General features: G+C 36.7%; 2 protein-coding genes across 3 annotated transcripts; one reads left to right on the forward strand and one right to left on the reverse strand.

Annotated features, from left to right (window-relative positions):
* The first annotated feature begins 440 nt into the window (after positions 1-440).
* LOC128670356 (uncharacterized) lies at positions 441-12,436 on the forward strand. 2 transcript variants are annotated; one of them, XM_053745957.2, is made up of 7 exons: positions 441-778; positions 4,184-4,339; positions 5,206-5,291; positions 7,763-7,840; positions 8,250-8,377; positions 9,006-9,101; positions 10,162-12,436. In XM_053745957.2, the coding sequence occupies exons 2-7, from the start codon at positions 4,205-4,207 to the stop codon at positions 10,614-10,616; spliced, it is 978 nt and encodes a 325-aa protein (XP_053601932.1). In that variant the 5' UTR covers positions 441-778; positions 4,184-4,204; the 3' UTR covers positions 10,617-12,436. The 2 variants fall into 2 exon arrangements, with proteins under 2 accessions (XP_053601932.1, XP_053601933.1); XM_053745958.2 differs by lacking the exon at positions 441-778 and adding an exon at positions 2,503-2,652.
* Positions 12,437-12,678: 242 nt separating this feature from the next.
* LOC128670355 (uncharacterized protein) lies at positions 12,679-24,384 on the reverse strand. The gene is made up of 10 exons (XM_053745955.1): positions 24,232-24,384; positions 24,030-24,138; positions 23,101-23,303; positions 22,597-22,727; positions 21,947-22,086; positions 21,218-21,415; positions 20,207-20,378; positions 18,996-19,162; positions 17,754-17,938; positions 12,679-16,613 (listed from the first exon to the last, which is right to left on the reverse strand). Exons 1-10 carry the CDS (start codon positions 24,352-24,354, stop codon positions 16,503-16,505), a joined length of 1,539 nt encoding a protein of 512 aa, XP_053601930.1. The 5' UTR covers positions 24,355-24,384; the 3' UTR covers positions 12,679-16,502.
* Positions 24,385-24,481: the final 97 nt, after the last annotated feature.

Consider the following 24,481-nt stretch of genomic DNA (forward strand, 5'->3'; position numbering starts at 1 on the left):
CACGGAATAAAATATGTTATAATATCAATATTGAAACACGGTTCAGTGTGTAACCTAAAATATAAGAGTATATAAATGCAATGAATGATATTGAAGTAAACTGTATGTATTTAATCCCAAGCAACATTTTGTATGACAAATACTATTGTCAAGCCCAGTAATAGCGATATGCTCAATATAACAAGAAAAATTATAAATTTTTCGTCAATATTGCGTTAAATGCGTTGCGTAAAAATAGTGCCCCGTATTTTGGCAGCCAACTATTATTATTTTTAGCCGACCCCAGATGATGGGACAAGGTAAGGCAAATGATGATTTTCAGCCAAAATGTTGCTTGAATGGATTCGATTGTTATTTTCAGTTACTGTCATGTATTGTGTCAAATAAAATATGTCAACGTCAGTCAATTCCATATAGTCAATTCTAATTCCATTATCATATTTTTCTGTCATTCAATTTCCCAAGCCAAGAGTTGGAGGAGGTCCGTTCCGTCCGTCTCCTAGTCTTTATATTTTTATTTTTAAAAATTAAATTATTTTCACCACTCCATAAGCGATCCTTTATTACAAAGTTAACTTTATGACATTGAAATCTTTTGTGATGTGTAAATATTGATTATTGCTTGTGAAGTGGAACAGAGAAAGTGAATTTATAGTCCTTTATTGTCAATTTAATAGATTAATTATGATAACGATGTACATCGGCACGACGTTGTTGAAGTGTTGGTAAACAGTTGTGTGCTGTGTGGTCTGGAAAGTGTTCATTTCATTGAAAAGTGGTAAGTAGCCAGGTGAATGGCTTAAATTCTTTTGACCTGCACTTCGTGGATGACCTCCCACCATGGCGTAGTGGTCACCACGCTTGGAGGTCCTGGTTTCGATTCCCAACGTTGACAAATATTTGTGTTTGTGCCCGTTTCTGTGTTGTGTCCATCAGACCTGCGACACAAGCTTAATGCTTTATAGCTAAGTTTGTGTGAAATGTTGTCCATTTATTTTCCTTAAATTGTCAATAGTGTGTTAGTGAACTGTTTCACAAATGGAATTCATCTGAATACTATTATAAATGTGAATTTTTGCAATGCCCGTACCTACTTACTTACCTTACCTACTTTTGTACTTGGTTCCAGCTGAAAATCAGCGCCTTGGCTCGATACCATGGCACCATGCTGAGCTGGTCGCCATTTCGGCTTACATATTGTATTTGATCTATATTCGTTACTCTTTTGTATGTTTGGATTTTATGTGTTTGCCGAATGATTTCTTTCTTTCTTTCATATTATTTATGCATAATCTACTGCTTGGACACCACACTCAGTGTAGGCGCAGAGTAGTTTCTATCATAGTCCATGGTAATTTTTATCAAAGATTACTTTTGAAATCTATTTCAGACACCAATATTAGGTACCTTGTATGATATATATATAACAACAATTCTTCTATATATTTACTTATGTAAAGAGAAATAAATTGTTATTTTATACCTTAATTCCTACAGAAATGAAGCCCCAGGTCACAGCTTCTTTTTTTTTCTACAGCTTTCTGTAGAATATTGAAAATATCCTCTCATAATCTAGCATTCCTTCTTGGGGCTATTGTTGACAGCATTTGCAACGAGAGCTGATGACTAAGGGACACATAGCCCTTATACATATTTCACCCTTCATTGCTGTATATGACATCCATGGGAGTATATCGAGTGGTCATATTCTAAGACAAGACAAAATGTCACAACTTGCCCGATGAGATTTCCCTTTAAAAAATCAACCACAGGTTAGTTTACCACCAAAAATAAAACAAATAAAGCTTTGAGGATTTTTTTATTTAGTTCACTTACAACTAATATTAACGATTATGCGATAGTGAAGCCTTAAAAGTACTTTATTATTAAAAATACAAATTAATTATTATTATTATAACAAATGACATAGTAGTGTCACCCTTGTGAATTCACCCAGAGTACAGTAAAAATATTCAGTACAATAATGTTGGATGGTTGGTATGGCATGGGCCATCTTCCTCATTCATCCACCAGAGGCCTGTCCCATCTGCGCTCAGGCAAAACCATACTATGTTGGTCCTGAAGGTTTCTCCGGAATTTCGGTATCCGTTTGGAAAGGGGCGGAGCCATGGCAGACCCGCTTTCCCCACACGTCTGCCCCAGCCCCGCGTATCATCACACAATTTTTGTTAGAGAAACGTCATTAAGGCGTCTCGTCGTTGTTTTTACTTTGTTAAGTAAGTAGGTATGAAATACCAAGTCTGTAGCCATTTTTCTACTCTTTCTAACTTCTTCATGATTGTTTCCAAACATTTTACAAGTTGAGACATTCATTGCTGCTTACGGCATAATGGTCGTAGGCTTATGTCATCGTGATCAAATATTATGCTAAGCCTATTCAAAATAAGAAGGGCGAAAAATAAATTTGGTGATGTTTTGATTATACCAGCACCACCATTGTTCTATACGATTTGTTTTCAGATCTGTTTTAGCCCAATGAACGCTCGATCTAGTACCGTTTTGAATTGCTATTGAGTCACACGCAATTCGCTGTATCGAAATGGCTTATAGATAATAATATTGATAATTAAAATAGTGTGAAAAGTGAATATCAAATTTTCTATCTGTTGCTTGTGTTTCTTTGTGATTTATGTAAGTTTAAATCATTTAAGTTAGATTGTAGATATTAGTTTGAAATGTTGTCGAGGTGGCAGGACAATATGCACCATAATAATATATGGCCGGGCATCTGTTATGGCGCGTGATACCGCCCTAGTATACTACCACCGTCAATGCGACTAAACAACGAGGGTTGACGTCAGACAGGCGTCCGGTTGAAAAATTACATCCGCCATTTGAAAGTTATTATTTTGCTGGCTCTGGTCTTTGCAGCTTATTCGCATCGAATGCAAGCAGGAACAAGAGATAATGAACACGTGAGAAGCCGCGAAATGGTAGTCCATACTACCTATTAAAGAGAAGAGATTTATGTTTTTGTTTCTTTGTTTGTAATGTATAAACTCAAAAACTACTGTGGCGATTTTGATGCAACTTTTTTGTTATGATTTTGTCCGCGTGTAACTCGGGCGGGCCGACTATCTAATCGGTTTACATATTGATAAATTCGATATCACGAGAAGTCAATGAACCGTTGACCATGTAATTGATGACAATATTCTGTAACATTAACCATATAAAATGACATGTCCAATGTTTATCTTATCGCGTTCCTTCTATAAATCTATACATACCTATATCTATACTTGTATAAATATATTAAAACCTACCGATTATTTTTGCAAGTGTGGTACTAGTTACTCAAATTTTATTTATCTACTTCCGCTTCTCCTAATTTTCTACATTTTTTGCTTCTGCTTCCATGTACTGAAGTTTTATGTCACGCGTTGAATGAAATAAAAGCTTGTGTCACAATTTAAACAATTTAAGAAGGGGGGTATAAATGCCACTTGTTTTCTTTCTCGTGTACGCATCGTGTAAAATGGAGAGAACTTGTGGACATATGCATGTGGCATACGTGCTACGTGTTTGGGGTGAATTTCACGAGCTTTTGAACGCATCGTGTAGCGTTTCATTAGTGTCCGACATTTGTTTTGAATAAAGAATAATTTTCATTTAAATTAAACATTTATAAAATTAACATTGTACCAGTACTTATAAATAATGGATTTGTTATACATGTCACACATGCTTTTTTTAAACTTATTTTTGAAAATAATAATGAGATGATATCTGAAATCGAGCGGGAATAGAACCCGCGTCCCTGTCTATCCGAGACAGTGCTCTTGACCACTGAGCTATCGAGACCATGCCAGTTCGGCTGAATTAATTCATCTCTTTACGTCTTACGCCAACGTAGGTACCGTATTTTCATTAGAGAGTAGTAGAACTAATCAACATACCCCACTGTTACATACAAGAAGAAATTATGTTTTTTTTTTAATATTCAAGCATCTACCTATTTAAATGGATTTGTTATACATGGTCACACAAGTTTTTTTAAACTTATTTTTGAAAATAATATTGAGATGAAAAATATTTTAATTGATTACTATTTATGGCACAATTTAATAAACAAACACTAATGACAGACCGCGGCGGAGTTGAATACGCTCGTGAAATTCACCCTTTAATGTTTCATGGAAGCCCGCGTTCATTGTTACAGGAGAACCGCAGGTAGCCCACGATGCATATGTGGTTGTGGTCGGGGTACGACCTCGGCGAGTTCCTATTCCCGGGGCTGGAGATCGATTCGCGGTGGGCCTTCGCCCTCACCTGGTTGGCGCTGTTCTTCGTTGCCATGCTGTTTGAAGGCTCCAAGGTACCGTGTCATCCATGAGGCTATAGTTAAGATTGGAGGCCAGTACTCCCAAGAAAAGAAAGGTGAAAAGAACACTTATTGCTATCCCTTTCATCTAGTCCAACTACTTGCGCGATGTAATGCCGCTCCACACTGTCGTCGAACAGTTTGACAAATTTTGGTGGATTCGGTATACATCGCTGGTTTTTCATTGCGGCAGATAAAAGCACTCATACTAACTACGCAATGTTCACGCACTCGCGTCGGCATGTGTCTGAGTTCGGCGACAGTGTGGACACATAAGGTATAACTATACGATGAATACACGTTATACCTACTATGTATGTATCTCACAATGCATTAGAGGTGGGGATAACGATGAACGATATAGCAATATATGTGGCCGTCCAAATCAAAAGGGACCTTATGGCGCCCGACACGTACGCCATTATTGCCGTTGTTCGAACAACGGCAATAAAGACCTAAGTGCCAGCCGCTATAAAGTCCCTTTTGATTTGGACCACTTGCATCGAAAAGTTGTTAACATTACTGACTCCTGATATCTCTATTTATATCAGGATGGAGGAGGAGGACAGGATATCAGGATATAGTTTCACTGTGTCATTCACTGCCATCTTTATCTCTGTCAAGTCATTATGGAAAAATATATTTTTCGGATTCACCTGGCTCTTGTATATATTTAAATATATAATGTAGATGTTATAAAATATAGTATCGTTGAGTATCCTAACCTAACACAAGTCTAGAACATATTTTGGCTAACACAATCATTATGATTTGTACAACCAAATACGTCTATTTGGGTTGGTTCCCACTAGTCCTACTTTGCTACTAATTATTGTAAGTAATTTATATATTTATTCTAGGTGTATCTGGCCGAAGTGCAGCGCGACGCACAAAAGAAACTGTACCCATACAGATCAGATGAAAGAAGAAACTTACTTTGTGAAAGGTAGCTCATTCATTCTGTTTGCCAGTCTCATTATGAGAAACTAGCCGCGCCCCGGGGCTTCGCTCCCGTGGTAATTTCGGGATAAGAAGTACCCTATGTGTTATTCCAGGTTATATTCTGCCCTTGTACCAAATTTCATAACAATCGGTCCAGCACATTTTGTGTGAAAGTGTAACAAACAAACGTAAATTCATACTGTGTTGCCAACCAATAGAGATTTTTTCGCATGGTCGAATTTTTTGCAGAGAGACTTGTGATAAGGTTTGCTCCCGTTTTGAAGCGACTGTGAGACCCGTGGACTGGTCCTTACAAGACCATATCGCCTTGGCGACTGAAAAGCGACAATAGTATTCCCAAGGAGATCGACGGTGACATCTATATGGACAACGATTTTTGTAAAGAAAAAAAGATGACTGAATTTTTTTTTCTTTCTAAAAATCGTCCTTCCTAAAAAAAACGTCAATTATTTTTTTTATAGCCTTTATTTTATAACAAAATCCCAAAATATAGTTGGAGATTATATTTATATATTTTTAGGAGAACCAAGAAAGCCTTAGGTTACTAATATAAAACGCAGAGAGACGCAGCCCGCGTCTCACTTCAAAGAAATTGCATACACGCACCAAACTTCTCTCAATCAAGAACGTAGATCAAAAACAATGTCGTAGTAATTTATTGTTAGAATACAAGTTGAAATAGTAAATAGCATTGTTCCGAATGGTTTTATTAACATTCTATTATACACACATTGTTTTACTAGACAAAATAAATTATTCACACGTATGCGTAGCCCTCGCTTTATACAGACTACATGCCCGGGCCTTCGCTCCCGTTGGAATTTTGAGATAAAATATAGCCTATAGAAATTGTATTGGTGGCTTTCTAATGGTGAAATAATATTTGAAATCGCTTGCCTCTTTATAATCTATACACTATATTCTATATCTATACTATTACTATAAAGAGGTAAGCGTTTGTGAGTTTGTATGTTTGAGGCGGGTAATCTCCGAAACTACCGAACCGATTTCAAAAATTATTTCACCATTAGAATGGTACATTATCCAAGATTGTTATAGGAGATAAAATTATCTCAAAATTCACACGGGAGCGAAGCCCCGGGCACTACTAGTATAAAATGGCGATTATTGTGACCACAAAGATTAGTAAGTATTTCAGTATTTTAGTTCGTACGAGTATGTAGCCATTTAGATCGTGTGTATTACTTAACATTGGCCCTGTTTCTCTCTCTTTCATTGTATTACTACATCGCGTGAAGCAAGGATAAAGTACCAATACAGTCTATGAATGTCATGTTACCTTGCGTGCACTCTATGCGGTAGTCATAGCGGCGATATTGCAATGAATTTGGAAGATTGTGCATTTGGCTTTACAATTTATCTAAAAATCGTGCGTGGATTTAGATTACATTTTAATGTAAAATGAATGTATGACAATGTGTTTACATGCTACATAACAATCGGATGGGACATAATTCTTACCAACTAATATTATAAATGTGAAATCGAATTTGTTTGTTTGTTTGTCCGCAATCAGATATACTGATGAGTGCTTAAATTGCTCCAGAAAAAAATATGTTTTTATAACTAGATTTATATTAGTGCGAACCTAAGGCTTTCTAAGAGTCCTTTTTGTAAACACAACTGTTGGTTCTCCTAAAAATAAATAAATACATATAATGTCCCAACTATATTTTGGGATTTCGTTATAAATAAAGGCTATTTAAAAAAAATAATATTTTTTCTTTCCAAAAATCGTTGTCCATATGGACCGCAACGTCGATCTTCTTGGGAATACTATTGTTGCTTTTCAGTCGCCAAGGCGACATGGTCTTGTGGTAAGGACCACTCCACAGGTCCCTCAGTCGCCACAACGGGAGCATATGCAGTGGTCCTTATCACAAGCAAGTCTGGATGGTTCAAATATGATTTTTTACTTCACTTTATGACCATATTCATTGTTCGTGGATCGGGTCGGGAGGTTCCCTCTATTGTGGTTGAGCTTCGCGATGGCTGACTCACGCGTCAACTCGTGAACGGGTGCTGCCGGGGGAACTGGTCAGCTCGATCTTTTATTAAAAGTTTTTTTTTTGTTTGGTTAATTATACATATATATATATAAGTATATATATATTTTCCTTTCATCAGCACTTGATCACAATCATAATATGTTTCAGTATACCTTTTGACCATGTACTTTATTATGTACTTAATGTTATATTACTGATAAAAAATTATACATAAATTTATATATAAAAAATGGTAAGCCCTTCTGGCATAATAGGGACCAACACTGTTTGAATGAGTTTCTTTCGGCATTTCTTCTCAGCAGTGGTCGTTCCGAAATGCTAGTAGTTTGTAGCTTTGGTAAACATCATTTAATTTAGATTATGACGTGAAAAAGTGCCTGTGAAGGCCTAATTTCTGAATAAATGATTTGATTTTGATTTCAAGGGATCAGGGGAACCCCATGGAACCAACAACGAGCCGCAACACTAATCCGGTCAGTCGATGGGCGTCTTTAAGAGTTAGGTAAGATATTTACCAGAAGTACGCAGTAGTATAAAGGTCGCCTGTATGTACCACCTCACTAGCAGGTATAAAGGTCGTCTGCATGGGTACCCCACTCTCAACTATTTCAGCCGTCAAACAGCAGTGCTTGCATTGTTGGGTTCCGGTTTGTAGGGTGAGAGAGGCAGTGTAATTACACGTGATCACGCACCATCAGGCGGACAGCACGACTTCTGACTGTTAGTACAAAAAACGAAAAACATTTTGTTGCAGCCGTATCTTAAAAATTGAAGCGCATATTTTTAACCAGAGCCAGGCATCACAGCCAAGAAAGTAAACGTGAGTAAACTTTAGTAGGTTTACTTTCAAGATTTCTCTTTTACTTTTAAGATGAAAGAGTGAGAGGGTGAACATTTGTTATAATCCGTAGGGCGCTGGTGAATTTGCACCAATCGGCCGTGTTCGTCACCCACAACGTGGTCGGCTACCTTCTGATGCTGGCCGTCATGATATACAACGTGCATCTCATACTGGCTGTCGTTTTCGGCATGATGGTAGGTCAGTATCTTGTATTTGTTGTAATATTTAATTAACATTTTATAGACATGTAGAACTCGTACGTTTTAAAAGGAAAAATATATGGTGTTTTATCTAAGTTTTGTTATAAGGGGTTTAAGGTTGTTCCTAGACTAAAAACTGAAGAACACTTCTTCAGTTTGTTTGCTGTTTGATCTATATCTATTCTAATAGAAACGAGAATCAGAAATAGTGGTAGTTACTACGCTAACCTTATATTTATTAGAAGAATCTCATGATTGACTTCTAATATATACTCGAGAAAACACACAGCTTGCACAATCTTTCAATCCGGTATAATTCCATCAACTTTATCAAAATCCTGTTAGATGGTTAATGTTTAATTAAGAAATGCTTTTGATAAGTTATAGCAGATTATTTTTTATATTCTAATATGTATATCACGAAGTTATCTATCATATTTCAATGTAATGCCGCGAATTATTACATAATAAATCTTGTACATACCTTAACATATCCGCGAATAAACTTGAATTTGCATAATTCATTCCAGCGATGTCTGGTACCCACAAGGCTCTACACTTGGTCCAATGCATTTCATGATCAATGTTTTGTTTTATGGACATGTTGAACAGTTTTTATGTTTCAGGGTACTTCCTGTTCGGTACTTCACTGACAAGATTGCAGATGAAATGTTTCAGCACGAAACGAGTCGTTATCTGTACGCCGGAGTGCGATGATACAGGTACAGTTTAACGTTCTTGTCTTTCCTATTTTATCTTATTTCTATTTTATACATATAATAATTTGTTAAGTATATGTTTTCAATTAAAAACTATTTATATTTGTAGTCGCTCCGATTGCTTGGTCATTTGCGTCTTAATTGATTTTCACTAAAATAGTCTGACAACAAAAAGATAAAAAAATACAAAACAGTTTATTATTTCACACGATTTTATCGAGATAAATGTGCAAATATATATATTTAAATATATTATATAATATATTTATAAGTGCGTGTTTATTTATTGCTCAATCACGCCAATGCTACTGGACGTATTTATAAGACTTTCATAACAATCTAGAATATCAGATAAGGTAATTTTATACGCTAATTTCTCAAATATGCCAATTCGCGGGCCAATGCTAGTTCTTTATGACTAACCAATAGATTATGCTCGTGTATTGTTTATTTACCTAACCGCCCTCCCCCAAAGACCGGTGTAACACCTCCAAGTGCACGTGGGAGGTTTGCGAAGGCAAGCTCTGTAAAGAGATGGACGCCATTGAGCTGCAGCAAGCGGAGACGCAGCTCTCGCCAGACTATCGGCCGCCTAAATATTAGCTGGTACATCATTCGATACGGCTTAGTAGATCTGTTTATTGTTAGGACTTTTTTTATCATTTTTCTTAATGTAGTGTATTCTTCTTTCGTTGCGCATTTGTTGATTATTACCTATTAGTTTTTTTTAAGGAATGAGTAGATCAGTAGTTTTCTTCGCTCTTTTAATGTTTACTAGATGATCGTCTACTTTTTTTGTTAGTTAGCTATATAGTTATCCTTTTGAGATTTCGTCGTCTTGTATGTTATATTTGTATAGTTTGTTTGTAGCATCCAGCTGAATTACTAGTTCAAGTTTAATAGTAGTTACGCGTTAAACTTTTATTTATCATATAAGACCTATTATTCCACTATCTAAATCTACCAAAGAAGTTATAATTCAATCAACTCATGCTCGATATTTTATCTTTTAACGCCATTTATATTTTACACAAACATTACCCAACGTTTATTATCTTTTTAGCCGAAGGTTCGACACCACCGCTGCTAGACTCTAGCGCAGAGTCAGACTACTTTATCTGTCGCACGCGCACGTGCATCCAGCCCTCGCACTACTTCCCCGCCGCGGCCGGCGCGAGCGACCACCCCACCTGCCATTATGGTGCCAAAACTTGCCCCTCTAAAGTTGCCAAAGGGAAAAAAATAATCCCCCAACCAACCCCTTCAACTTCCCACCACGAAAGCGAAAAAGAGGACAGCCCAAGCGTAGAAGACGTACAGTTATTACGAACAGAGAGACAAGGCTGTTGTAAAGAAAAGGTCGAAAAATGCGGAAAATCTAGTCAAGACACGACCGTGGTCGTACACGAACAGAAGTGCTGTAAGAAAGAGAGGGAGACGCCGGAAAGAGAGGAAAGTCCGCAAATCACATGCTGTCACGCCAAAGTGCCTTCTGAAAGCCAGGAACAAATTATGTAGCGTTGTTGACTGAAACATTTTTAATGTGAGTTATGCTTCCAAAGAACGCTTACGTTTGCACAAAGTGCTTAAGTGGTGTAGAAAATTGTTTTATTTATATATTTTTTTAATAAATTGAATAAGTTTTTGACCTTACGTATAGACTTGCTCATGATAAAATTATAGGCAAAACATTATTTTAGTTGTAGTTATTTTTTTATTTACATGTCGACATTTTTAGATAGTTTCGAATTTATTTTTAGTGAATTGGAGTTTAGATATATAATTAGATGATTAGAAAACTCTTGCCATATCTACGTCAGATTTTAATCTATAAACTTATATCACAAATTATGTAGAAAGTAAAAATAATTGTATCGTTTTTATATTAGTTTTAATTTGACACTTTTGAATTATAAACTTTTGAAACGTGAGACGGAGTTTAAAAATTTTGACAGCGAGGATTTGTATATATTGCATATTCTACCCATACCTTTTGTGTTTAAATTTTATCATCTATATCAATTTAATATCAATATATCATATTATTGATGACTGATTGTGAAAAAAACATTGACTGTTTTTATACATACAGTGAAATATATTCTATTTTTCATGCCAGTTGCACGTGTTCCGCTGTCAAAATGTTAAATTCAATCAATGTAAATATATTTCCCTTTGAGGCAGATATTTTTAGACTGGTGTAATAATTTATCATGAAATGTGTTCAATATATCCCTTGTTGTATTAATTTATTTCAGTATAAGCTTGTTTTGTCAACTTCTCAAATTGTCAACTGGTTGCGGATCGTTTTCTTTATGTCAGTCAAATTCTTATATTGTCAACGTCCCATATCAACTTGTTATTTTATTTTAACTTCTGTCTGTCTATAAAGACTAGAAAACTGAATTTTAACAAACTACATTTTTTGTCATAGCAATATAGCAGTGTTGCCAACCAAGGGGACAGCGCCTTTTAAAATGTGTTAAAAATTATTATCACATTAGTAAGAAATAAATATATTTTTAAAATTAACTTTCCACTCTTTATAAAATTGATAGTAATAATCAATTTAATGTGAATTCTTCGTAATTTCTTCTACTTATAATTAAATCGGTCATATTTGTATTAAAATGTGATGTTGTACAATAATGTTACAAATCGCATAATGTCAATTATGCAAGTTGACAATCTAAGAAGTGACCATACGCTTGTCATTTTGAGAAGTTGACAAAACACGCTGATACGTTTATTTCGCCATAGTAACTGCTAGAAGAATTTATATATTTTTTATAGTATCATTAGTTGCTAGTGCCAAATACGTAAAATGACTGATGTGGGCGTAAACGAATATGAGCTTTCGAACAATATATACAAAGACGCCAATTGCTTGTTTACAGGATTTAATTCAATAGTAGCGACACCTTCACTGGACCATAAGCTCGTTCCTCTGTAGGTTATATAATGACTGGACAGTTGATATGCGAGTATTATCTTTAGCAAAATTTTTGGATGTCTGTTTACCTACCTTATGTCTATTGCCATAAAGTTTATTTTACGCCCATACCATAGATCGAAAAGTTATCTGGTAAAGATCCAGAATTAACAGCAGGCCTATCATCAACTTCTACAGTACGATTCCAATGCAACTCGGTTCAATTTAGGGACCTAAAATGAATAGCATTCATATAAAAAATTAAGTCGATGGTACGAATTTGCGATGCAGTTCAGTTTAGGTCGTAAAGTGGATCGCGTTAAGAGATGATGGTAAGCCCCCTGTTTACTAAATTACTTCCAGCCCACGTGATAATAATTTTGTTACAATAAACTATTAAAGTTTTTGCCGTCATTTTATTTATTACATCTATGTTCGGACATTTTGTATCGCACCACGAAAGAACTACGGCGGAAATATGTCGCAACGATCAGTAACAGATCCACCGCGTTGTTTTTATCCGTGTCTTCTTTATCGGCGCGTTCTTTAGCGTCAGTTTTGACCATACATTTTTCTCTATGGTTTTTTCAGCTGGACAAAAATTAAAATGTATAAAAATCAATTTCAAAGATTAACAAAACAGGTGAATAGTGTATCAATATTTTTATTTATCAATATAATAGAACATTAAATGAATGATATTAAAAATAATGGCTTAGCCTAACTTACGCTACGTTTGTTACCAATAATCACAAGATACGGTGGGCGCGGCTTCGATTCGGAGATTCTAATATCTCACCAGATCTAACTAACAAAAAGCTACAGGATAGGTAAGTTATATGTGAGTTATAGAATAATAACACATACCAAGTTTATTATGAAATTTGCTCAAAATTTTCTAAATTATCGCGGGACGTGAAGCGAAGCGCTATAATAAAGCCGAGCATTTAATGATCAGTGTGCGTAGTGCGACTTTGCTATTTACATCTCACTATCGTGTCGGCTCGCAGTGAGACGCAGCTAACCAATCACAGTGCGCCGTTGTGACGCAACGACAACCGTACCGCAATGTGATTTGTTCGCTGCGTCTCACTTCGAATAGATTCGATGGTGAGAAGTGAAATGCAAACCCGCGTTGTACAAAATGTACGTTTGTAAAAAATGTACGTTTTTTTAACCCAAAGTCGACAAGTGTGTTTATGACACACAACATGATGAAACTAGTGCTGTAATTTTACGAGCAAGTGTGCCGATTAATATTTTTTATACATTTAACTTTTATCAAAAGTACTTGGTCATTTATAACTCACACATAACATAGTGGATTATAAATAAAAGGTCTTCGGCATTATCACAATAGGCACATAATAAAATTCGGATCAGAAAACTTACAGTACAAAATTAAAAAATGTACAGCAAAAGTATAAATATTACAGCTCCAACCAGAAGAGAAAAACACGAAATAATGAACTTGATATTTAAAATAATTTAGAATTTACTTCATAATAATAGATGTAATTTTCATCCTTAAAACAAAGGTTATAAGGTTCATTATTTCATCAATTCTCTCCAGGTATACTATCTCGTACGGTGTGTTAAAGCCGCACCCTCAGCTGCGAGGTTCAACTATCAACAATAAAGTTAAATAAATATGGCTGTTGCTGTCTTACAACCCGGGTACTGGGGTTTGAAAATTATACTTACATTATTACCACGGAGCTTATACCTGTGGAGATTGCACTACAAACAAACGAAAGCCTTGATAATTTCATTTAGACAGGCTATTTTACGATAGAAAATGAAATTTACAATCACTAAATATGATAATTATTATGTAAACTTTAATTGATCAGTTTTATTTGTATGTGTTTTGATTAGTACATTGGAAACGCTATTTTGAATTACGTTTTCGTTTCTGACAGTTCTTTCGGCTTGTAGCTTTAATTTCATTTTCAAAGCGGTGTAATCAGCTGACGGCAGAAACAGAACAGATTTAGGTAAATAAGTAGAAAACGTTTCGTAAAATATGCCGGTATCCGAAATGCTCTTTCGACAACTACAGTAATAGTGAAGTCGCTACATCATCGCCAAACAAGTTCCATAAACAAAATTCTATTTTTTAACCATTAGAAACAAGAACAAACAATCTCATTGGACTTGCCGTAAAATAGCCGTTATATAATATTATCGTTATAAGCTCCTTGGTTACTTAATACCACAATAAGAGGGGTTAAATAGCGCATTAACTGGAATGAAACAAAAAAGGTTACAATGCAAACGTTAGAAAGGAAGACAATGTCCCTTCGCGTATAACGGGACGCTATATAAGGGAATCATCATCTCAGCCATAAAAAGCCATCTATCGTTTGTAACTTGTTAAATATTGAGAATGGTATTCAAGGGTCAGTTGAAGGAGAGAAGGCAGGAGTTATGTCGTATATGGAGGTAAAATCGATGGCAGTGGATATATATAAATAGAGGCGGCTCCACAGACAAGAACAACGATCATAAACACTTGATGATAATAGAGAATGGATTGCTGTAACAAATTGTGCACAGTTACAATGAGAAGTGCAAAGGGGCGTGGCGTGGGTTGAGCTTATTTTATTTTCTGTTTATCTGTATATGTGCTACTTGTCGATAGTTGTATTTCGGAAATTACCATTCACTAGAAACGACCAGACTAGATGTAGGGGCGGAGCCGCGTACCCCACTCGTCTGCCTTCCGCCCCGCGTATAGTCACACAACTTCTAGAGAAGTAGCATTAAGACGTCCCTTTTGGTTTCGGCTGAGATGATGATGATATAAGTAAATCCTTCAGCGCGAACCAACATTCGAAGTTTTAGGCGTTGTCCTAATAATACATAACGTGTTTAAAATAGCACACGGCGTGTGTATAACACTTGCTGTCTTTGTCACACTTGTAACAGATTGTTAAAGAAAAGAGACAACAAATGTTATATAACATTTTGCAACATGTTGTATGGCATTAATAAGTGTACTTACATAATTTTTGTAAAAAAATATATATGACGTTTGACGTGATACAAATTTCTTTTTCGTGACGTCAGCGCTTATTTGACGTTCCAGTGTCCAGATTTGGCAAGACTCTCTGGTCCGATGACGGAAAAGACGATAAATATATTTTAAAATGATTTTTGAAAGGTTTCCATTTTGATCACCGGACTGGACATCCTTGTCTTGTCAGTCTGTACGTTCATAATTCTACATTTCATTCTTCATTCAATATTTTTCATTATCTACAACGATAGACATTTATAATTCATTGTAATCGTATGATATTCCCTAGTTATTAGGACAACGACTTAGGCTGCTGTCACACGCGAGGCTCACGTGTGCAGGCGGCCTTGTGATCACAGACTTTATACCTCACTCATAGAAAAATAAAATAACCAAACTATAACATCGATTTAGCTACACACATCGTAACATTATTATAGTGCAAAATTTAATCAAAATCTTATTTTTATACATATTTGTCAAATTCTCGGCAGCACTTAGTATGATTAGGGTAGTTTTGAAAGTAAACTGTTGCAGTTTAACTAAAAGCATGACTCGGGAGAACCTAAAAATCTTCAAGAGGTGTTTTAGTTTATTTATTCTCCGCTCATAAAATCATACCCTGTGGGCTCGACCACATTAACGGCGTCGAGGTACGTCAATGTCAAATGTATGGAAAACAATGGAGCGGCAAAGCATTGCGTCGACGCAACGCAGGACGACGGAGCAATAGTGTCGGTCGGGCCCTATTATATGTGTAACACAAGTCTGTGTAATTTTGAAAAGCTAAAACATAATGCACACATAGTCCAAGCAAAAAATTGTCACCGAATGCCGGTCATAATTGTCAATTTTATCTACAGCAGAGTCCATAAAATAGAATTACTCGATCAAAAACGGTCGATCAAGCAATGCTTAAGTGAGAATTTATTCGTACATTCAGACTGAACTAGCTTTAAAGCAGATTCAATGGTATTTAATCTTAGACCAAAGTATGATATCCGAGATTGTTGTGTATAATTATAAAAACTTTTACGGTCCCACTCCTTTACTCTAAACATCAAAATGTGAAATACTCAAAACAATAAATAGTATTATTAATCGAAATGCCAAAACGTCAATTTAGAGAGAAATAAATACTTTACATAATACTCAAACAAAACTCCCGCATTAAAGATTTCAATAGAAGTTCAAAAACATTTACATGTAAATAAATACAATAGATTCGAACATTCAAATGTCACTCAATCGTTTCTCTAAACAACAGGTTGCCAACGATACAAAAAAAAAAAAAAAGGAACTCGGTACAACTGGCTGGTAAGACGGATATTTTAAAATAAATTATATTTAAAAATTTGTACATTACCTCGCACCCTGCTGTTTACAGAAACGCACTGCACTACCGCGTAGCAGTGTTGCCAACATTCAGTTTACGAACTCCCGGTGACCTTCAAGCCATGAGCTCCCAGTATGACATCATTCCGTCCTCCCCCATCCCCTGTGGCCGGATGAAGTTCATTTCTATTGTCTTGAACCTTTTCTTTAGCTCAGCGTCGAACAGCTGTTGAAATAAATTGTATATTGTAGTCTGAGAACACAAGAACTTGATAAAAATAATTTACTTGCAAGGTAACAGTTTGATATTCTATTTAAATATAAGTTTCAATTGAAAGTGTCTTTGATATTATTGATCACTGTAGACAGCATTTATTTTTATTAACAGTGACTTGGCTTGAACGGGGTCTCATTTATGTAAGTTTAATGTCTCATTTTCTTTAGGATCAAATTGTCTTAATTAATCAGTGAATATTGCATTATATTTGTTATGTGGTTCAATAAAATGTGTGGTTCAAAAGAACAACTAAGCAGTATTTGTGTATTACTGAAAGTTGAATTTCATTGTAAATTTTATATATTGGCCTCACTACACAGCTGTGTAGAGAGCTAATCTACGTAGGGAAGTGGACCTTGGGCTCCAATGCCCAATGGCTTGGAAGAAACGGTCCTACTAATATGATATAGTATAACTTGTTATACGGGTAGAATATAACCTGGAATAACACATAGGAAACACTTTTTATTCAGAAATTCTCACGGGAGCGAAGCCCCGGGGCGCAGTCAGTATTATCTATATGATCACCAATGTCTTAGGAAGCAACTGCAAAATATTATCTTCTAGGAATTTCGGAACAAACCCGTGTACCAAATTACATAACAATCCGTCCAGCAGATTTTGCGTGACAGAGAAACAAACATACACACATCATCACAAACATTCGCATTTGGGTGAATTTCACGAACGTTTGAACGCGGCGTGTAGCGATTCATTTGTGTCCTACATTTTTCAAAAATAAAGTATTGTTTTAAATTAAACATTTATAAAATCAACATCGTATCAGTACTTATTTATAAAATAGGATAAATAAATCGATTACTGTGTATGGTACAATTTTATAAACGACTGAATTTTCGACCCATTCTAATAAAGACCCATTCTAAAATCTTAAAATTCAAATGTTATTTAAATTTTACATCACCGCCAACACAGATCATTATTTATAAATTAGGGTAGTGAAAAGTTTCTTGCCTTTGTTGACAGCGGTCAAAACGCTCGAAAATTCCACCCACAAACACTAATGAGAGCCCGCGACCGGAGTTGAAAACATTAGTAAGATAGTGATATGAGTTTGGGGGCACTGACCTTGTCGTCGGCGTGCGCGAGTGAGACGGGCTGCGCGGGCTGCGCGCGCTGCAGCAGCGCGGCGGCGGCGCGCGCCGGGCCCGCGCTGTGGTGCGCGCGCAGCGCACTCACCTCCCACAGCGACGAGCCCAGCGCGCGCGAGCACGACGCGCGCGTCTCCTCCATCACGTACGGGTCGTTTGACACTGTAGGCACAGTAGCAACAGTGTCACGTGTCTAAACTTGCAACTCACTAAAGCGAGTCCGACAATTGCTTCGTCTACGAACGACTCGCCGACAGAATAGAGGAGACATTCTGTCGGCGTAGACGAAGCAATTGTCGGAGGTTCGGTAGTCTCGGGAGATTACCTGCGCCTTAAACATACAAACTCACAAACGCTTACCTCTTTATAATAATAGTATAGAAGTATACAACAAGATAACGATATATTTAAATAGATGCTTGAGTATTTTCAAGAAACATAATTTCTTGCTTGGGGGGATGTTGATTACAAGAGTACCTACTACTCTCTAATGAAAATACTGTACTTCGGCGTAATACGTAAAGAGATGAATTAATTCAGTCGAATTGGCATGATCTCGATAGCTCAGTGGTCAAGAGCACTGTCTCGGATAGACAGGGGCGCGAGTTCAATTCCCGCCCGATTGCAAATTTTTTCATCTCATTATTATTTTCAAAAATAAGTTAAAAGCATGTGTGACGGACGTGTGTATCGTAGGGTACACTTTGATTGGTGACCAATGAAATTCTGGTAATATTTGTTACTAAATACTTGTTTTTATTTAAACAATCTTAAATTACAAAATTTTGCTTTGCTTCACGACATAGCTTGTACGAGAGAGAAAAAATGTGACGTGCAAAAAGGCGGTATTTTCTTTAATGTCATATAAGAAACGTCAAAATAGACTTTGACAGTTTATTAAAAAAAAAGCCACCAATCCATTTAAAAAGAAAACGATAGTTATATACATGCATAGCATCAAAATAATTATTATAATTATGTGATACTCACAAATTATAAATCATCTGTAATCCGTTTGCCGTTCCTGATATTTTATCCTAATATTTTATTTTGATATTTTTAATTTTGTAATTCGTTGACTTATAGTATAGTTTTGTCAATGCCCGAAAGGGTTTACATTGTACCTAGATTATAATGAATGTGGTCACTAAGTTACTGAATTACAATACTGTACATTGTAAGAAACAATAAATAATTTGAATAGAATTGAATAACTCACTGATAGCGGGCGAGTCCTCCAGACAGATCATGCGCTTGAGCCCCGGATGTCGCAGCAGCAGGTTGGCCACCAGCTGCAGCAGCGCGGCCGCGTCCTCCGGGGACGCGACCAGCGCCAGCCGCGACAACCTCTTGGCGAACGCCGCCACCAGACTTTCTGGCAGGTGGCTGAAATTTTAATTGACATTGTATTATACAAGTTTTGTACTGCCGAGGGAAGTCGGCAGAGTTCCCTCGGGTTATAAACACGATAAATTATAGACTTTTAATTGACAGACCAACACGTCTTTTTCAATTGACAAAAATATACATATAATAAAACAGTAGAAAAAATAATCCTGTACATTGAATAAATTTACATAAAAACAAAATTAGGCGATAGAGTTTATAGTAACAGAGTAAGAATCTGAAAAAAAAATCGGACGAGAATCTTCTTTATGTATAGGTATCGTTACGCTTTGGCTGTACAATTAAATTTCTCTAATAATTTTGATTCTTCACCAAAAATTCTTCGGCTACGCGAACGAAGTCGCGGGCGTCAGCTAGTCAACTAATAAATGACTTAAAATATTATTTTAATTAATTTTTTTTGCTTATTTGGACTGTTTACAATTTGAACTGTTTGCGTTTTACATCAATGGTGTTATGATTCTTTTCACAGTTGGTATTTTACAGTTATACAAGTTTTGTACAGTAAACAGCGGCCCGTCCCCGACTTCGCTCGGGTAAAAACACGATAAATTATACACCTGAACCTTCCGCAGGAATCGCATTATCTATTGGTGAAAACCGTATGAGATTCCGTGCAGTAGTTTTTGTGTTTATCGCGTACAGACAGGCAGACAGACGCGGCAGAGGACTTTGTGCAATGAAAGGTTTACACGAAAGGTTTTACGAACAAACACAATGGATAAGAAAATAGACTCTTAAGTGGAACTAAGGAACATTTCTTAGGAGAAGTAATTTTTTTTATAAATCCATATTTATAAAGACCATTACTACATAATATAAACTACATAATATGTGGCCGTCCAAATCAAAAGGGACCTTATGGCGGCTGGCACTTAGGTCTTAATTGCCGTTGTTCGAATACAAAACAACGGCAATAATGGCGTAAGTGTCGGGCGTCATAAGGTTCCTTTTGATTTGAACGACCACATAGATATACAAATATTCTAAAAAAAAAAACACTTTCTACATTAAATCACTCACGTGGAACTGAGGAACACGTCAGCGAGATGCAGCAGCCTCCGCTTGTATCTGGTGGCGAACATCTCCGGCTCGAACATAGCGTACAGACGGTCGTACATGTCCGGGTAGTCGATGTTGTGCCGTCGGACCAGCTCCAGTACCCCTTGCAGAGCTAACATGCTTATTGGACCACCTGGAGACAAGACATCATGGTATAAGCTCATGGTAATATTAAATATGCTGCGGCCACTCCCTGCCCCCCGTTGAGATTGGCTCTGTAAATATTCAGTTACCGTACTGGACTAACAAGGTGAAATGTTTTTCCTTTTACAATGTTGATGTGACATAAATGTTTGAATAAATTAAATGTATGAAACATTGTTATGCATTAAAAAAAATAAAGTTACGCATACATATCATAACATAAGATAAACAAATCTATGCCATGCATATCAAATGGATATTGAACCACAAGGATGATAGTGCGCCGAGAAATCCGCTTCAGACGTTCCCTAATACACTGCGATCATAGCGGCAACTCTGTCTTAAGCCACACTTACACTCAGCCCTATTGGGCAGGGACGTGAGCACCCAGTGGGCAGCACGAGTATGTGAACAGGTCACTCGCGCTGTCACTGCCGCTGCCCGGCGCTCCCTCGATTATCGGTTTTTTACGCGGCTGTCAGGACAACTATACCACCACAGGAGTGGAGTAATTTTTAGAACTTTATGAAATTGAGTATTACCTGCTCAGTTTCATAAAGTTCAAAAAATTTGGGATGACTTTATACTGAGCAGTCATAATGCTGTCGAACCAGCAATTCATTCAATAATTTCAAGTCATTTTTGTGAGTTGATAAATAAAGAGAGAGAGAGAATAAGAATATGATGGCTGAGTGTAAATGCTCACTCGTGTCGTTATTGCCGCAGAAGTATTTAGGGAAATATTTCCGGCAGCGGCAGGAGAAGTGGCAGCGGCGGAGTATAAATGTGTAAAATAACACTCCACTCACACACACTTGGTGCACTCACCAGCGTCCAAGCTGTCGCACAGCATGTCGGTGGCGAGGTGAGGCTTGGCCAGCAGCGGCTGCAGCCTCTCCACCAGCAGCAGCAGCGCCCGGCGGTGAGTGCGGGGGGACTCCATGAGCGGCCATTGGCAGGCGAAGCTCCAGCAGCGGTTGGCGTAGCGACGACACACCCCCGCGTTCCATGGGAATGGTGGCTTGTCTGGGGGGAGGAGGGAACCATTTCAAAACAACAAACTTAATCTAGTCACCAACATACCATTCGCCTATGAAGAGTAGAAAATTATAATAAATGTTGAGGCAACACTGGGTCTTTATCAAATTATAGACCAATCTTTCTATTCAGTATTGCCAATACTAAAAAAAGGGATCATGTAGCGTCAATCAAGTTCTGGTGATCCAGAACTAGTAAAAAGAGAAGTAATAAATACAAACTAATATTACAATTGCGAATGATTGTTACCTCTTCAAGCCAATCTTTACTTTAAAAGTACGGAGAAGGACATAGAAATACCTTTCATCTCAGAAAACTGTTCCTATGGGAAATTTATGCGGGCGAAGCCGCAGGCCAAACCTAATACAATATAAGACAACTTAACATGACTTCCACAATCCCATCATCTAAACAGCACTAGACAAACTAAATATTCAGCGTCGTGTGTGCAAAGGCACCACACAATCTTTTGCTTAACAGTCAAGTGACTTTAATAATAATGAAAGTAAATCAGCTTACTCTCAGTTCCGCATAAAAGTTTCTCTTCTTTCTCCTCTTCCCGTTCCCTGACTTTGATCTTGGCTTCCAACGGTATCTCCAATGCAAGCAGTTTGTCCAATAGCTCCAAGTAGTTCTGCATGAATGTAGCATTTGGTGATCTGCCATAAACAAAGATTTTGTTTACAAAAAAATATTTTTCGCTTACATTCCGTGTGTATAGCTGGCAAAACTTTGTGGCGACAAAATCGGGCAACATGTAACTAAAAAATTCCGATTTCTGCAGTTGACTCTGAATTTAATTTCAATTTCACTATAAATATTGTAAATGCGAATGTTTGAATGTAACTGCGTGGAGAGGATGTGTGTTTCTCAATCTAAATAAATCCACTGAACGGATGGTCTCAAAAAACATAATTCTGGGGCAGTTACTTAGGTTCTGCAAAGGTACAGGTAGAATTAATTGGTCGCCGCCATCATAGGGTTGTCAGTTAATCCACACCTTAAAAAGGGGTTCTCGGGGAAATGGGTTATGGTCCCAAAATTGGGAATATTAATAATAACCTATATAGAATATTGACACAGCACATAGGGTTCTTTTTATTTCAAAATTCCTATGGGAGCAAAACCTCGCACGCAGCTAGTATATAAATGCAATGCTGACAACTTACTTGCGATAAGCCAAAGTGGAGAGAACCTTCAATCCATATTGCTGTACGTCCCTGTACTCTGTAAACTCTTGGAAGCGGGTTATTGGAGCTGACATTGATATGTCAGAGTCTAGCAACACTGTGAATATATTCTGAAACAATTCAATTGTAATTTACTTTAATCCATTCAGATATACACGAGAACCATTATTGGGTAAGTTTTTCTTCTTCTTCATTCCTTATCCAATTTCACTTGGAGTCAGTCCTCATCATACACCTACGCCAGAGAAGTCTGCTTCAGATTTTCATGTGGATTTGACCTCTGGATCTCATTTTGTATACCTATTAGACCCTAGTGGTCATGGAATTTTTATGTTATTTTATAGTAACAATAATAAAGCCCTTGATTTCTAAATAAACTACAATTTAACAAGTTTCAGCATGGCTTATGGTTTGGAACCTCTTGGAATAGACCTCATACATTTTATAATGGTGTGTTAAGTCTTGGATATTTAGACAAAATACCTTCAATCTATTAGAGGGGAAGTAATAGGCTGCAGAGCTTTCCAGGGGGTTCTTGCCCTCCATTTGCAGCAGCTTGCAAGCTGTGACGAGCGCTTGAAGCCGGGAGCTGGTGCGGCCCCGTTTGATGCACTCCAGAGTGCGAGCCAGTGCCGTCTCGTAACATTCTTGCAGCCATCTTGTGTATTCAGCTTCAGGGCTGTGATCTGAGATTTAAAAATTAATCTGTCTATAGTCCTATATATTGAAACATAGAATAAACAATTTTATGACATTATTTTATAACAATATTAGAACACATGTGACTTTATATCACATTTTCAAGTATAAACCAATTAAACAATTTCCATTAAATTGAGTATGGTCATGGCTAATGGCCTGAGGTCAAATATAGGCTCATTTTTAGCCATGGGCAATAGTTAGTAGGTTGAATACAGCTAATCTTATATAGAGTATTTTTATGTTTGTTTTTCCAAGAAATAGATAAGCCCTTACTTGTGACTATTTGTAATTGTAAAAATATTTGAATGAAGTTCAGGAATGACCTTGAAATTATTTATCAAGACTCCTATCATAAGCCAAGTAAAAGTATGCACGGTCAAGTGAAACTAACTTATGTAAAGTTGATATAAATAAGGCAGGAAAATAAGTACATAGAACGCTTCGGTAACAGGCAATTACACAAGACAGTGTCAGGCTGTGGTCCTACCAACAATTTATATAAGCGCAAAATCGTCACATGTCGCAAAATGTGACCATCTTTATAAATTCTAAGGAAGAGTCTAAATTATAATCAGACAGTGCAAACATGATTTCCATAAGATTATTACATCGAGAACTTCGCAATAACATTGCAATTCCGAGCAAAATCAATAATTTTACCATAAACGCGAACAATATAATAACAACAATGGCTAGCTATATGTACTCACCAATTGGCTTCAGCGGTATTATTTCCTCAATCAAATCACCCCTTTTTAATAATTCTGTAAATATAACTTCAACGGTAAGCAGCAGGGACGTATAATTGTCTGTTTCAGCCTGAAATACATCGAAATGCTTAAATTAAAAAATGTAACCTAAGACAACATTTTAACCATGCGAGTATTGGCTGACATGATGCTTCAATATTACCTCAAACATCTGTAGAATATCAGCAAGATTATTAGCATGTTTTCTTGAATTTAAAAACTCCGTAGCCTTATTGCGTAGTTGTGCCGAAAGCATTTTTGATAAATTTTGTTGCACGGCGGCCATTTTTGTATTGAAAAGACTTTTGTCATTCAAGATGACAACATTGACAAAACAGTAAAAAAAAAGTTTAAGTTGCGTTCATTCGTTGCAAAATTTTACATTATATTTTTATTTATTTTCTATTTCTACA

Source organism: Plodia interpunctella, chromosome 5 (assembly GCF_027563975.2).
Source record: "Plodia interpunctella isolate USDA-ARS_2022_Savannah chromosome 5, ilPloInte3.2, whole genome shotgun sequence".
NCBI lineage: Eukaryota > Metazoa > Arthropoda > Insecta > Lepidoptera > Pyralidae > Plodia > Plodia interpunctella.